A 15820-nucleotide genomic window follows, 5' to 3' on the forward strand; every position below is an offset into this window, starting at 1 on the left:
AGACGACACTGCGTGGCGTCCCTCAAATCCAAATCCATGGGTCTCGAGCTTCTATTCGCACTTTTTCTTTCATGATTTATGGACACTCGTGGACCGATGGATTACACAGCAATTGGCAAAAGTAGGGGACATTAAAGTGTTTTACATTTCTGACTTAACAACAATGTCTTTCTAAAATACTGCTGCTGACAGAGGTCACTAAAGGAGTTGTGAAAGGACGTAAAGGTGAACCTCATCTGCTGGACTGTACCGGTACCGTCACAGACAATGTTCTCGGCAACGGGGAAGCGGTGTTTTACCATTGAGTCTTTGGTGGCGAAGGAAAACCCCTTAATACCAGAAGACCCCATTCGCCCTACAGCCCTAAGCTACTCGGCTCCTGCTGACAGTTTTTTTAACGGGTATCAAAGCCCCGCGGGCCGCGCGCTCTATCCAAACCCCGAACTGGTGTTTTCGGAGACTGTGAACCACGCACCTCTGGGCTTGCACCCACACCCGCTCGGCAGCACACACCTCCAGCACCCGCACTACTTTGGCACGCAGCACCGCGAGCAACTGAATTTCTACCCGTGGGTCTTAAGGAACAGGTTTTTTGGACACCGGTTTCAAGGTAAGCATCTAAACCGGTGTTTTTGTCAACCGCGCATTGAGAGATAGTATTAAACAACTGTTTTCCGACTAAATAAAATAATAATATAGCATATGCATTATTTTTAAGATAAGTGCTCAATAAAAGTAGGAGAAACACAATGCTGTGCTTAATGGAATAGTGTGTGTCTTGGAACTTATCTGACATATGCTCATAAATGCTCACCCGCGGCTACAGGCTATTACCACTGTGGAGCGGGATAACACTGATAGATGGAGTTTGTATTGGAAGGTAATTTCGGTTAAGCTGCAAATGAAAATCACAAATGATATGCTTACAGCTTTGGCCATGCCCGGGGGCGATACTTAAAGAAGGAAAACGCAGATTTAGACTAAGCTGCCCACGCACAAAAGCACAATGTCATATCTCCCAAAATGAATGCATTAAGTTCGCATAAGCTTATAATAGCAGCATTGGAGAACAGTTCTGATAACAGTAATTGCTTGATCTTGAATTCAACATTTCCACCAGTTTTAGCCTATGTTGTCTGCTGCCTACGGCAAAATGAGAAGTTTAAATGTAGTCAGCCTTAATAGCCTATTGTTTGAGAGTTAGGCTATTTTTAACGTAACACCACATTACCTCTATTTATGACCTTTAATTTGTATACTTGACTTTTACTTAATTAATTAGCCAACGTATTAATTATTGTTATTTGTAATATTAGCTTAGGTACTATTGCCACCGCCTTCCAATCACTGTCTTCGCAACGAGAGATAATGACAGACGACGAATCTGCTCTGATGAACTCGTTACACCTCATCATTATCACAATTTAATTTCCATAGGTCATTCGATAAATTGTCCTCTTCTGGTGTTCAAGCTGTTGTCTTAAGACGATGGAAGTAAACGAATGTATGAATTGAATAAATACAAAACGCTAATATAAAAGGTCACACGTTTATTAATTAGCTAACAGTGTTAATAATTTAGCTAACTGCGATGACCTTTAAAGAAGAATCTAATTTATGAGGGTAAGTGCATCAAATCTAAATGACAGGCTATTCTCACAAATTAATTCCTGTTAAACAACACTTGTAATTGAGAACATTTAAAATCGACAGACTTTGCCATTTTTTTATTTTCCATCATAAGCCTAAAGGTTGCATGGCCATTAATAATGCAAACTGCAGGCCAGTTTGTTGCATAGCTATCGATTTTAACTCGTGCTTACATTATTTTGGACTTTATAATTTATAGACAAATATAGGAAAATAGTTTTAGTGTCGTTTATTTTATTTTTATTAGGATCAACTCTCCGCAAATTAGGCTACTATGAAAATTTTTGATTCAGATTAAATTAAACATTTTACAAAATATATCCTATATATAGGCCTATATATTTTTTTCAATATAAATCGCTAAAATATTATTCAGTCATAGTCAATCATTTAGATTTTTCTTGCAGAATTACTAAAAATCAATCAAACTCCAAAAGCTCATAAACAAGTTGGAATGGCATAATGTTAATGCAAAGTTTTCAAATATTCTAACATTATAACGAAGTTAATATAGTTCATATTCAATCAATTATAGCCTATCAATTAAAATAGGCATTAAAGCAGGGTAGCCTACATTTTTGATAAAGTCGATAGTTGGTGTCAGCTTGTGAAATTTACAATATGGACTAGGGCAGGCTAATCCTAGAAAGCTTTCATGGTGCCTTTTACTTTGGTTTAATTTCTTCGAGTTGTCCCGTGCTGTAGGCTACTCCGTTCAAGTTCACTGTCTGGCATTACTATAATCAAGTTGTCTTTTCTCTACTATTATTTCAGGGAACGACGTCTCACAGGACACGCTGTTACTACACGGACCTTTCGCGAGGAAGCCCAAACGGATCCGCACCGCGTTCTCGCCCTCTCAGCTGCTGCGCCTGGAGCGCGCCTTCGAGAAGAACCATTATGTAGTCGGAGCTGAACGGAAACAGCTCGCCAACAGCCTCAGTCTATCGGAGACTCAGGTAAACATGTTATAAACACACCCCAAAAATATGCTGTTATACAATGCTCGTATAAAATCTTTTTAAAAACTTAAAAGAAAAAATGTATTCTGTAGGCTATCGCGCTTACAATAGCCTAGATAAATTGCCATGTGAAACTGACTATTTCACAAATAAATCACAGTTAGAAAAAGTAGGCTATTGGTAATTAAAATGATTCGAGAAGTAGAACTAGGACATGTTCGTTTAAAAAAAAGATAATAAATATGTTAATAAAAGTTATGGAAATGTTGGAAACTGGGGACTAGCCTATAGCCTATATTAATTAGACATTTCTTTATTTTGAATGATTAATGTTGTACTGACAAGCTGTTGCTGTTGGCCTACATGATAATGTAAACAACACTTGGGCTGCTTGCTAAATCCAGAAACGGGCCAATAGCAGAATTCCCGAGTCTGAAAGGACGCTGGCTGGCCATGTGTCAGTTGTTTGCGGCGCTCTCTGATATAATTTTATCTTAGGCCAAGACTTCAAAGGGATGATAGCTATTAGTTGCTTTGCTCAGATGCCAGTAGGAATAAACCCATTCACCCTGATCCGTTATAGCTCATACAGCTAATTTTTAAAAATATAATATAGCCTAGAAGAAAATACCTAGGCCTATATTTGAATTATGTTTTAAATTTCCAAAAATGTCTTCTTCTGTGTTCGTCTGCATTCGACAGATATAAATTCGTCATGATTTGATGCATCGCAACCTTTTAGGCTATTCGTAAAATCTATGACGCTGGGAATGATCACTTTTTATGGTGGAGTTTTATTGCAAAAAACTAACCTAAAAAAATTAAAAATAGCCCCAAACAGACGTGACATGGCCATAGCCACACATCTCAGGAGAGAGGCAATTTTGGTAAGATATTGGCCAATAATTTGTGACAGCGATTCAAGATTCAGTCAGCATATTGAGAATTTATTCAGCGTAGCTCGCGTGAGAACACTTCAGAAATAAATCAAATAAAAAAGTATGGTAAACTATATCTTTTTCACTTCTGCGCGGTTGTTTTCGGCTATTCTTGTTTCCCTAAACCCAATTATGTATGACAGTAGGCATATTAATCTCTTCAAATGTGTAAAATGTGAACCGTTGTTGCAAAATAAACCCGGTTCTTTTTCATTGGAAGGCCGCATGGGCCTACTTTATATTTGGAATTAAATTAAAATGTAAAATCTAGGCCTAGGCTATATATTTGTTTCTCTCTTTGTTTGGATTTCCTCTGATACACAACAAAGTTTTGAGACAAGTGTAAAAAAAATTGACATACGGTCGTGACAAAAAACAACAGCAGCAGCATGAATATAGCCTACTTGAACGTCGTGCACTGCGTGTTAAAATGTTTCGAATTGAACACACACGCGTTTGAACTGTCTTGCGTCACTCACACAAACTGTCTCGGTTTAACGATTATGACGGGTTAACTGTCAACTGTGTAGCCTACTCACCAAAACCTTTATGGCACTGATGTCCCGGTCTTCTGTTCCCCTCAGGTGAAGGTGTGGTTTCAGAACCGCAGGACCAAGTATAAGCGACAGAAGCTGGAGGAAGAGGGTCCGGAGTGCACACAGAAGAAGAAGGGAAGCCACCACATTAACCGCTGGAGGATTGCCACCAAACAGAGCGGATCTGAGGACATAGATGTCATGTCTGATGCCTAAGACCAACCTAAACACTGCCCAAATGAACACACAAGACCAAGAAAAGCACTATTTATTTAATGTTATTAGTCACGATATTTCAGATTCTAAACCTAACCGCAGAGGACCTGACCACGCGAGTGTGGTAAATGTGAGTTAAGGATGAATTAAACCAGTCAGCAATTAACCCAGGACAGAACATTATAGTTGTTTAACATACCTCTGCTGGAATGATTCAATGTTTGAGACATGCCTCACCTGTTAGAAGAAATCATTTTTTATATGACAGTCTTTCTCGCTCTTTTTTTTTTGGGGGGGGGGGGGGGGGGGGAAGAAACTATTTAAAACTAACAATTAAGTTAATTTCAATATTTTGAATTCTGATTATTTTGTTGTTTCTGTGCATAGTCAATTAATATTTGTTTTAATGGTTATTTTCAATTAATTTCAAAATCATGTTGCCTAACATCCAAAATGTATCCAAACGAAAATGCTTTAAGACATGCTGATGAAATTGGTGGCAGTTTATTATAATTATTTTAAACGACAGTAGCAACTAGCCTGAAATAAATCAAGTGATGTGAGGAATCAGTTTACCAGCCAGTTTTAACATGAGCCATCCTGAGCGGCATAGAGGCAAGGGTGTATGTTTCTGTGTAAATAATGGTCTCTGTATCTAAAGAAGTGTAGGAATTGGTGTGTGCGAGCGTGTGTGTGTGTGTGTGTGTGTGTGTGTGTGTGTGTGTGTGAGTGATTTGCGTGCTGTCATTCAGTAGGCCTACTGGTAAATACAGGCTGATGTATGCAGGTTTCTCTGTAATAGCTCCTTGATCATTCTACTGGAGTCATAAACTAAATTGAATGTTTGCCAATTTACACATTAGCTTCTTTATAGTGTTCATTCAGCTAATTTTCAAGAAAAAACATGATCAAAAATGTCCATAATTAATAAAGATGTTTCAGAGACAAACCTCATTTGTAGCTGTGATTGGAAATAACTTTTTTATTAACTTAAGAAAAACAATTTACTCTTTTAAAATGTTTGCACACACACACACATATACACCCTCAGACAAAGGGATAACGCCTGCCGGCAATTTTCCTCTCATCTCACCCTGCTAACTTCCTGTCAAAAGAAACACAGGAAGATTGTGTTAAACGAACCCGCAGGTGACCTTTCACCTCAACATTTGACCCCGAGCCTGCAGAGTGAGCAAGGGTTGTGAGAGTGAAATGCACAGACTGATGACACCCGAGTATCACTGTCAAGTACGACAAGAGCGAATTGAGATGGTGAAAAAGATTGTTTTGGTAGGTTTGTTTTGAGGCCATCAGATACCCAATCCTGTGTGCAGGTGCACACATCACATCCTCTGTAGCTTTACATCACACATTCCATGCATTCCCTAAGAGCACTCTTTCCTCTTTGAGAAAGGGAAAAAGATTGAGAAAAAGATGGATGTTTGTTTGTGCACACGTGACATGAAAGAGATAGCACAAATAAATAGTCTTATTAAAAAATATCATAATTTAACATTTGAATGGCAGAAGACTGCAAAATGCTGCAGTAAAAACGTAATTGATTAACGATAAGTCATCTTGGAACAAAAAAAATTGAAAATAATTTTTTTTTTAATGTAATATTGCAGTTGTTACAAATTATCAGAGTCAATTTTGTAAAGTAATCTTTAATCAAAATAGCTTCCCCTCCCTTTTAAATCAAGTACAATCTCGCTACAAAATCAAGTCGCACACAATTTTTTTTTCTTGTTCAAGAAGCCGTTTATAGGATGTGTGTCACAATAGAAAGATGATTGCAACTCCCTTGTCATCTATACAGTGAAAAACTGTAATAGATCTTCTGAGATATTTAATGTAAATTTAGTGGTCAAATCGATTAATCATGATTAATCGCATCCAAAATAAAAGTTTGTATTAATATATGAGTGTATAATGATTATATGTATATATATGTATATATACATAAATACACACACACGCATGTATATAGTTAAGATTTTTTAAATATTTATATATAAAATATTTATATATGACATAAATTATATAAATATATACATGCAAAAAGTTCTTAAATATATGCACGAATGTGTGTGTATTTATATATATATATACACAATAATTATACACATATATATTAACACAAACTTTTATTTTGAATGCGATTAATCGCTATGAATCGATTTGACAGCACTAAATTTAACATTGAAATATTGTTAAATGTACAGTTTTTGAACAAAAAAAGTAAATTGACATTCCCAGAATTGTGTGGAAGCTCACATTTAAAGTTTCTTTACTGAAATAACAATTTATAAAAAATTGTTTATCAATATATGTACATTAGGGTTGTGTTACATCTTATGTTGTCAAATTTTATGTCCATTGCATTATTTTAGTATCTTGTGTCACCATGATGGTGTTTTGCATTTGTGTGCACCTTTTATGTACTAGAATTTACTTTAACTTGTGCAAAAGTTGTAGAATATGTAGAAACCCTTGTTATTAGCAACACCGGTGGCCATTAAACAAACAACAAAAATGACAGCAATTTGAAGGGGTGGGGTGTAATGGATATGACAATGTTGATTTGTTTGGTCTTGGTAGAATAGATCTGCTACGCTGCTGCTGTATACAGGTGGAGCTGGGGAAGGTGGAGGGTTTCAGAAAGCGCTGCTCCAGCAAATGCTAACCAAGTATTTAAAGGTTGAGCAATGAGCTCATTGGCTACTGATTAAGCAGGAACTAATCAGCTGTGCTCTTTCGAGAATCATGTGCTTGCAAGCAGACCGAGTTAGCCTGCGCCATCTAGAGTTTCATGACATAACTTATATATATATATATATATATATATATATATATAATGTTTTTTTTGTTTTTTTTTTATATTTATTTTGCCGATTTTGCCTTTATTGAGACAGGATATCAGAGTGGACAGGAAACGGGGCGGGTATAGAGATCAGGAAAGGTCCACAAGCCGGAACTCGAACTCTGGGGTGGCGCTATATGTTGGCGCGCTGCCCACGAGGCTATCGGCACAGACTTATTTATATATATTACGATAGTTTGATTATAAAATATATAGTTTGAATAAATCCCTTATCTTCGCGTTAAACATTACTGTACAGAACAGCTCTTTTGTAATTATCCAGAACATTGTATAAGCATTCATTTCATATGTCATTGAACAGAACAGAGGCTCCCATGAGCGAGTGTAAAACATCACATCCTTTTGATTTTCCCAGCAAAAACGTCCCGAGTCATTACATGAGAATTCTTACATATAGCCTATAAAAATTAAATTGTTGCTACCATACTTTTTACAGTATAATTCTGGCAACTACAGCAGCTGTTTTTTATTTATTTATTTATGTAGGTAAATTTCACCGGTCTTTTTTTCTTTACAGTGTGAACTGCTTTAAGCACAGTGGTGTAATGGAGAACCTATGGTAGGTAAACAAAAGCTTGTTGATGTAGAGTGCCACTCTAGTGGAACATGCTGGGCTGCTTGCTGCAAGTCTTCTGGGTTAACAAGCTATTATTTTGAGATTTTTTTTGTTGCAAATCGAAAGGCTGCAGCTGAAACATTTATCTTATGACAAATTACTGAATATATACTATCATTGCAAATGTAGCATTACACAGTGGGCAGTGCACGCTCTACAAGTAACTACACCAACACTGGAACAAAGTATTTTATGAAATCTTTAATATAATTGTTTACTGTTTTCTCTGAAGAAGAGAATAGTTAAGCAAGACCTGTCTGTCACACGACAGATCATATTTTCATACACCTGATTTTGGTCATAACTCGATTTTGACAGGATGTTTTGTCTTTACAGGGCAGTGTTGTGCTCACAAGAAATCTATTTTTAATTAGGCAAAAAAAAAAAAAGTATCTTGGTTTTGAAATTAAAGCAAAAGCTGACAAAAAGGAAAGATTAAGCACTAATGTTACCCTCATTAATCCGGTCATGTGCATGTTGTGCAACTGTTTCTGTGTATGGCAGTCTTGCACGGTTAATGATTCTACATGCGGCTTCATGTCATGTCTCTCCTCGCTACTGCCCACTGTGATCTGTTCCCGTGACAACCAGGTAGAAAAACACACAGGTCCACTCCCTCACTCTAGCGATGGCTCTAACGATAAAATAGAAGTTTACAGGAATTATTTTACAGCCCTGCCAAAGGAACTCAAACACATCCAAATAAAAGAAGAGATATAATCATCTAAAAACAATTGAACGAATGGATGGAAAAGGATGAAAGTAAAGCAGGGATTGTAGATTTGTGTGCAGTGTTTCCATTCATTAACCATGATAATAATGATTTAAAGGATTTCTATGTATTTTCTTGAACAAAGCAAAAAGGGAAAAGCATGTGATTTTATTGTACACTTGAGTGCTTGTACTTCTATAGAAAAAAATTAACAAAAAAAGACCTGAAAAAATCTAGATAAAATCAAGAGATTATAGAATAATCTCTCTGTAGCAATAATGTATCTTCTGCCATTCTGCTAATATACAATATCATATATATATATATATATATATATATATATATACACACACACACTATCACAATAGTAAAAAGAATACGTTTATCAAGGTTTATTAAGTAATATAGATCATAATTTATATAGAATTTATAAGTTATCTATCTTTTATTTATCTTTTCTATACGGGAATTACTGATTAAAAAAAAAAAAAATTCTGTTTACATTTCTTTTCATTGTGAGAATAATTTGTGGTTTGTAAAGGCATTGTAAGAAAATAACACAAAGGTAGCTGAATTCTGTGTAAACTAATTTTTTTCCTAATTACAATACAGTTTGAAATATCACAAATGGTTATTTATGGTTTTAAGACAATTACTTTGCAAACATTATAATTACAGGAATTTAATACAGAACCGTTTGTCTGACAAGGTAGATAATTCTGTAAATTTGTAAGTAGATCACATGGAAATTCAAAAATCCTCTATTCGCCGCTGTCATGTTCAAGTACAAGGAAAGAGAATGATTAGCACTGGTGTGAGTCTGTCTCTGTGTGTGGCTGGGAGAGGATTCACACACAGCAGGAACAATCCAGTGAGACGCAATCAAAGTTTGTAATAACGCTTTGCATTTTTTCTGTTCGCACTAGAGTTTTACTGTGAAGGACAAAGACATTAGTTGCAAGGTGTCAAGCGTTTACCGGTTAAAGACCCTTGTTGTAGGTCAGGATCTTGCACTCTGTTGCAGCAGAGATCTCTGGCTCTAGCTCTGACACGTGGATCTGAGAGACAGAAAGCAGGAACAGTCAAAACAGAGGCACAAATAACCATATAATGTGAAGCTCTTCAGGTCAGCGTTTACAGCTTCATTAGTACTTTATTAAAATGCTAATTTAAATCTCACCATTATATTCATTTAATTCAGCGGGAACAGAAAAACAAGGCAAATATCAAAAAGCGGCAGGATAAGGTTGTAACATAAAAGCGCCTCGTATACGAATCTGCTGTTTTGATTACGGAGTGTTTTTATTTTTGTACTGACATTAAGATTCAGATCTTTTGGCTACGGTGAGACAACCATTCACAGCAATCGTTAAGTCATTAAGATGTTTAAAATGTTTCATCAAATGAGAATTAAAAGTGTGCCATGTCTTTCCAGCCTCGAGCATTTTTCACAGTCAAAACTGACACTTCTGCCATCATAAAAAGCTAAAATGAAGCAGCGAGCACTGGTAAATATCCAAACCAGGGCCAAAACTTGCAATATTTTGCTCAGAAACAGATGGCAATGAGTGTGTGAGTGTGTGAGGCAGAATCTGAAACAGACATCCTGTGGGGTGTGAAAAGGTGCGGGGAGGGGGGGACAGGAGTGGAGTTTTTTGGGAGCGTTCGTCTGGAACCCTCGGAAAAGTGTAAAGAGGGAGCGAGAGAGTGAGAGGAGAGGAGGAGGGGAGGGGTGGGAGAGGAATAGAAGTAGTTGGCAGCACATATGTCTGCAGTTCAGTAACCATATGGATGAACAGCTTAATAAACACCATTTTAAACCATAAGCGTCTTCATGGCAGACAAAGAGAGGGGACGGAGAGAAAGTGAGAGGGAGAGCGAGAGCGGATGGAGGGAGGGAGGCATGTGTGAGTGCTCACCTGACTGTTTTGGGGGAACAGGCTGATGGCAACAGGCAGCGCCAGGCCGAATGCAGAGAGACACACCATGCTATGAACAGGGAGCACTAGACGAGGGTGCTTCTGCAGCAGAGGGAGCCTAACGCACAAACACACACAAAAATGCATACGTTATTGGCAGAACACACACTGAACTCTGAAAATCGCGAGCGTTCCCGCCATTATCGTTATTAAACACGCTCGCTGACACTTTCGAACTGCTGCGCGTGATTGGTCTCTGACACCTCCCCCTTCCCTCCCTCCCTGGCCGCAGTGCGTGTGGGGGGTTGTGGGATAGCGTGCTCTGCAGGAGTCCTCCAGAGTAGTCCTGTTTTAATGAAGCCAACGACTGCTTAATGATGACTTCATCAACACATACGCATGATGAGCTTTAATTGGCCACCAGACACTCGCTCTCCGTGCGCATGCTTGTGTGTATGTTTGGGAGAGAAAAGCTACGGAGAAAAGGATCAAAGTACGTTAAAGACCTTTTATCGTGTCCATCAACCGCTCTAAATAAATCACTCATCCGTCACTCTTATGTGAAGAGGTCAAAGCCAAACTGAAGTGAAGCAAACAGTGCTGGGGATATACGCATGTAATTCAATGTTTGCATGGCATCCAGTCTACAAAAATGAACTAAATTGGGCTGATGTATCCTTTGATGCCTATGATTTTAGGGATGAACAATATTTATTTTCATGTTACAACCAAGAACTGATAAAATGGCAGTACAATTAAAAAAAAAAAAAACAAAGTCCATTTTAAATGCTACAAGAGAACTTGGAGTACAGTATAAAAACTGGATATTCATGTTGATATTAGCTAAAGATTATATATATAACAGTGTTATTATCCACACTATTGAGTTGCTTTACAGCAGAATTGATTTGTTTGCATCTTTGATCATTATCTTCCTGTTTATCACTGTAAAAGTGCTTTGAAACAATCTGTATTCTATTAAGCGCTATATAAACAAAGGACAGTAGTATATAATAGTGGGTATTAAAAATGGGGGTAAAACGGTATTCACAATTAAATCTATTCTTTTTTTATATAATAAAAATATCTGAAAAAATCTTGATATGGTACAAATGACTATTATATATTGTCAGTCAATCCCTAAAAACAGCATCTGAATGTAGAAAATGTATTCATTAATATTATTTTTTAACTTGTAAAATTTCAACCAACTAATGACCATTGTAGAGTAATGAAATATTTGCTTGGTTATGGCTAAAGCTCACTTATATTTCCTCCAGATCATTTGATGTGAACCCATTTTTCTTATGGTGTGTTCAAGGCCTCCTGGGAACTTCGCATTTAAGACTTGGGAAGTCGTAATTACGACGTCAGGTGATTTTAAGTCACTTTCGTCGGAGTAAAATGGTGGTGAACCTTCTCTTAATTAACTACACAAAAATACAGCAAGGTTTTCTAACTTCTTTTTAACTACTTCTAGAAAATGAAGAGCAAAGAATGCGCATCCTGTTTTGCTTTTTATGTTTTTGATTAATTTATGAAAATGTACCATCAACTAGAGATGTTGAATTCATTGATTTCGCAATGTCACACAACCCCGATTCGGAAACTTGGAGCTCAAAGAAGTTTCTCACTCATAATTCCGACTTTGCAGTGGCATTCTTGTGCACTCAATTTGTAAATAAGATCTTTCCGACATGACTCGAACGCAACATTAGGCGGTACCTTCATGCAAAAATGCCATCTGTAAAGCCACTGACTGTTCAGCAAAGCAGCTGTCTTCGGACAAAGCAAGAAAGATACAGGTGAAAGGTTCAAACACCACACATATATCACACACACTCCTCTCAGCGCTCTAATTAATCAAGGATAGCCCTGCCACTCAGTCTCACCCTTAAAGCAGTGACCCTCCTGCATCCCTGTTCTTGCTCCATTGAGAGCCAGTGAGGGTGAGCTGACAGTCAGCATAGCAGAGGACAACTCACCATTTACTGCCGCTCACACACAGACACACCTACACACACACATAGCCGTACACACCTGCGAATCAGAGCAGCAAGAATTTGAGGAGGTTGCAACATAGTCTTTCAGTCATAAAACCCAACAAATTCTGTTGAAGAGTCGATCCAATATATACAATGAGGCTCAGAAGTCACAGATCAAGTGAAAATGTGTGTTTTGCCTTTTATAATTTGATATAAAAGGAATTTGATCGTGATTTTAACGGTGAAAGACTGTAAAAAGGCTACGGTGAAAAACAGTTAATTGGTTAACAGAAAGTTTCTCTACTATATAAGGTGAATCACTGTAGATCTAACCTTACATTTAATTAAATTTTACAGTAAAATACTGTTAAATTTGCAGTTTTGGAAGTGAAAAAGAACAAGTCATTGTGTAATTTACAGTGAAAAACAGTAACTTTACATTCCCAGAATTCCCTGCGTGACACTTTACATTTGATGTATTCATTAAAATATCTGTTTCTTCTTAATTTTTTTCTAATCAGTTATGTACATTAGGGTTTTGTTACATCTCATGTTGTTAAATTAATGTTTTTTGTTGTTGTTTTTTTCATGCGTGTTACCATTTGTGTGAATGACACAGTGCACCTTCGATATATTAGTATTGTTCTCCTAAAATCTGTTTGTGATGAGCTTAGATTCATCACGTGATTCTTATCACCACTGTGATTGGTGGTTGTCAGTATATATCAAATGTACATAACAGATATTAGCATTATAATAGGTTGGTAATTTAACATTATTTCAGTTAATGAAATACGTTTTTTACTGTAATTTTTTATAGTGTACATGTAATTATTACAATTATACGGTTCTGAACTGTAAAATAAATGTTTTTAACTGTAATTATTACATTAAACCTTTAAATTATATGGTATTGTCCCATAAAACCTAAAACGTTATTGCTTTTTTTTTTTACGGTAAAGTTCTGGCAACCACAGCTGCCAGTTTTTACCATAAATTTTACGGGAATTTTTTTACAGTGTAGTTAAAAAATCAAAAATATCTTTTCACAGAAAATCACAGATTTTTTATGTGATATACAGGACAGATACACAGATACACACACACCTCATTCCAAATTGTGTATGATTTTCTTTCCTCAGCGAAATATAAAAGTAGATAAACTACTTTTTAAATGTTCTCGAAGACGCTCTTTAAAGAAGTCTCTAAAGCTCACAAGTCTGTATTTATCATATTGAAAATATAGTAAAAACAGTGATGTTGTGAAATATTACAATTTAAAATTGTTTTCTATTTTAATATATTTTAAAATGTAATTTATTCCTGTGATGGCAAAGCTGAAATTTTAGCAGCCATTACTCTAGTCTCAGTGTCACATGATCCTTCAGAGATCATTCAAATATGCTGATTTTCTGAAATATAAATCTTTTGTAAAATTATAAATACTTTTACAGTCCCGTTTTATCTATTTAATGCATCCTTTCTAAATGAAAGTATACTTTTCTTTCAACAAAACAAAATTTTGTCGAATGCTGACAGTGGTCCATGAGACCTGTGACTTTATTTTAAAAATCATACGATAACTTTCTGTTACGTGTGTTTTATAACCAATCATATAAGAATATTGAAGTTGCACAAATTATATTTAAAATCGTAAAGGAGTAAAAATGCCATTTTACATTTCATTTTTGTGTAAACTACTCCTTTAAACACATACACAAATGTGTTCTTATTTTAAATTGTGAAATAAAAATATACCAGGACATATGGTTCATATAGGTGTGTGATTTCCTGAGGTGATTGTGCTGTAAAAATAACAAGTCTGAAATGTCAAATTCACAGGAATTTCTCTGACCTCTCCAGCATGGCCATTATTAAAGGCGGCAGCAGGAGAACCGGCATGGGCAGCATGACACGTGTCAGGGATGTCTCCATCAAAGCCTGAACAAAATGACATTTGCTAGTCAATTGCTAACAGTAACCTTTCACCTTACACATGCAAAAGGATCCATACTCACATGCCTGGCAGCCAGCTTTGAGGTGCCCACCACATTGCCTTTGTCGTCCAGTACACTGATGCCCTCTGACAGCTCAGTGTGGCGCATCAGCAAAACATTACACACGTTGGCACTTGCTAAATGAAGGTAGAAATGCAGTTAGAGAACAAAGGGACTTCCATTTGATGCCCAACTTTTCCTTATTTGGATCCAACACAGACCACTGATTATGATTGTAGAGAGAATCATGTGAACTTGATGACAGAGGACAACTTATTTTCTGCCACTCATACATGAGTTAACATAAACTAACAATGGGGGATTTTTTTTTTAAATTAATCTCAGCTAATGTTAATCTCAACATTTACCAATGCATAATTAAAATCAAAAGTTGTATGTTAACATTAGTTAAGGTGATAGTTCACCCAAAAATGAAAATTCTATCATCATTCACTCACCCTCAAGTTTTTCCAAACCTGTATGAATTTCTATCTTCTGCTGAACACAAAGTAATGAGTAAATGACAGAATTAAAATTTTTGGGTGAACTATCCCTTTAAAGAATCTGAACTTACACAAACTAAAAATTACCAGTTGTATTTTTATTAATTAATGTCAACAAAGATGAGTAAGTACTGTAACAAATGTACTGCTCAAATTAATATTAATGCATTAACTAAACTTAACTAATGAAATCTTATTGTAAAGTGTTACCATATCTAGTTCAGTCATGAAACACTAGAGGGCGCATGCTGATAGGTCCTTTACATGCAATCGGCAAGCAATCACGTCATTACTGCATGACACAAGCTGGTTGGCTTCTGCTGATCCTGCAGCCAATAAGATTGCTTGCTTAACATTTAAATTGTCTGGTTCATTGTTTGCTGTAAGCTAGTCCTATCAGAGTTCCTCTGAAACCCTCCACCTTCCCCAGCTCCACCTGCCAAGATCTGCTGCGGGATTTACGGATGCCTGTGTTTATGCAGCAGCAGCATATCTTACATGCTCACAGCAGTATGTCTGTGTATCTATTAAAAGTAGCAAATCCATACTTGGTCTGCAGCAGCCGCAATAATCAGCAGCAGTGAAGCAGATCTAGTCCGCCAAGATCAAATAGCCTACATTAACATTGCCATTTTCAATAACATGCTAAAACTATTCTAAGAGTTGTAATTATAACATTGCTGATTTTACCGTGACTGGTTTTCCTGGTTTTTAGATACAATGTATCCGTTAAGTATTCACAGCGCTTCACTTTTTCCACATTTTGTTATGTTTCAGTCTTATTCCAAAATGGATTAAATTCATAATTTTTTTCCTCAGGGGGGAGGAGTCACATGGCAAAGGCAGTGAATACTAATGTATATGACACTCAAAATTGAGCTCAGGTGCATCCTGTTTCCACT

The 15820-nt window shown here is 36.5% G+C and overlaps 2 protein-coding genes across 3 annotated transcripts in view; one reads left to right on the plus strand and one right to left on the minus strand.

The window, feature by feature from the left end:
• emx1 (empty spiracles homeobox 1) lies at window positions 1-5255 on the plus strand. The gene is made up of 3 exons (XM_079842591.1): window positions 1-610; window positions 2425-2609; window positions 4135-5255. The coding sequence occupies exons 1-3, from the start codon at window positions 268-270 to the stop codon at window positions 4300-4302; spliced, it is 696 nt and encodes a 231-aa protein (XP_079698717.1). The 5' UTR covers window positions 1-267; the 3' UTR covers window positions 4303-5255.
• The window catches only part of sfxn5a (sideroflexin 5a), a 23231-nt gene continuing 12665 nt past the window's right edge, over window positions 5255-15820 (minus strand). Inside the window, exons 11-15 of one of the 2 annotated variants that reach the window (XM_079842590.1) lie at window positions 14437-14552; window positions 14274-14359; window positions 10434-10551; window positions 9492-9572; window positions 5255-5407 (exon numbers count right to left, since the gene is read on the minus strand). In XM_079842590.1, coding sequence (XP_079698716.1) covers window positions 9495-9572; window positions 10434-10551; window positions 14274-14359; window positions 14437-14552 — 398 coding nt within the window. In that variant the 3' untranslated portion in view covers window positions 5255-5407; window positions 9492-9494. Of the gene's footprint in view, window positions 5408-7994; window positions 8437-9491; window positions 9573-10433; window positions 10552-14273; window positions 14360-14436; window positions 14553-15820 lie in introns of those variants that run through there. The other variant, XM_079842589.1, reaches the window with a different exon arrangement.

This window comes from Gobio gobio (assembly GCF_949357685.1).
Source record: "Gobio gobio genome assembly, chromosome: 18".
In the NCBI taxonomy this organism is placed as follows: Eukaryota; Metazoa; Chordata; class Actinopteri; order Cypriniformes; family Gobionidae; genus Gobio; species Gobio gobio.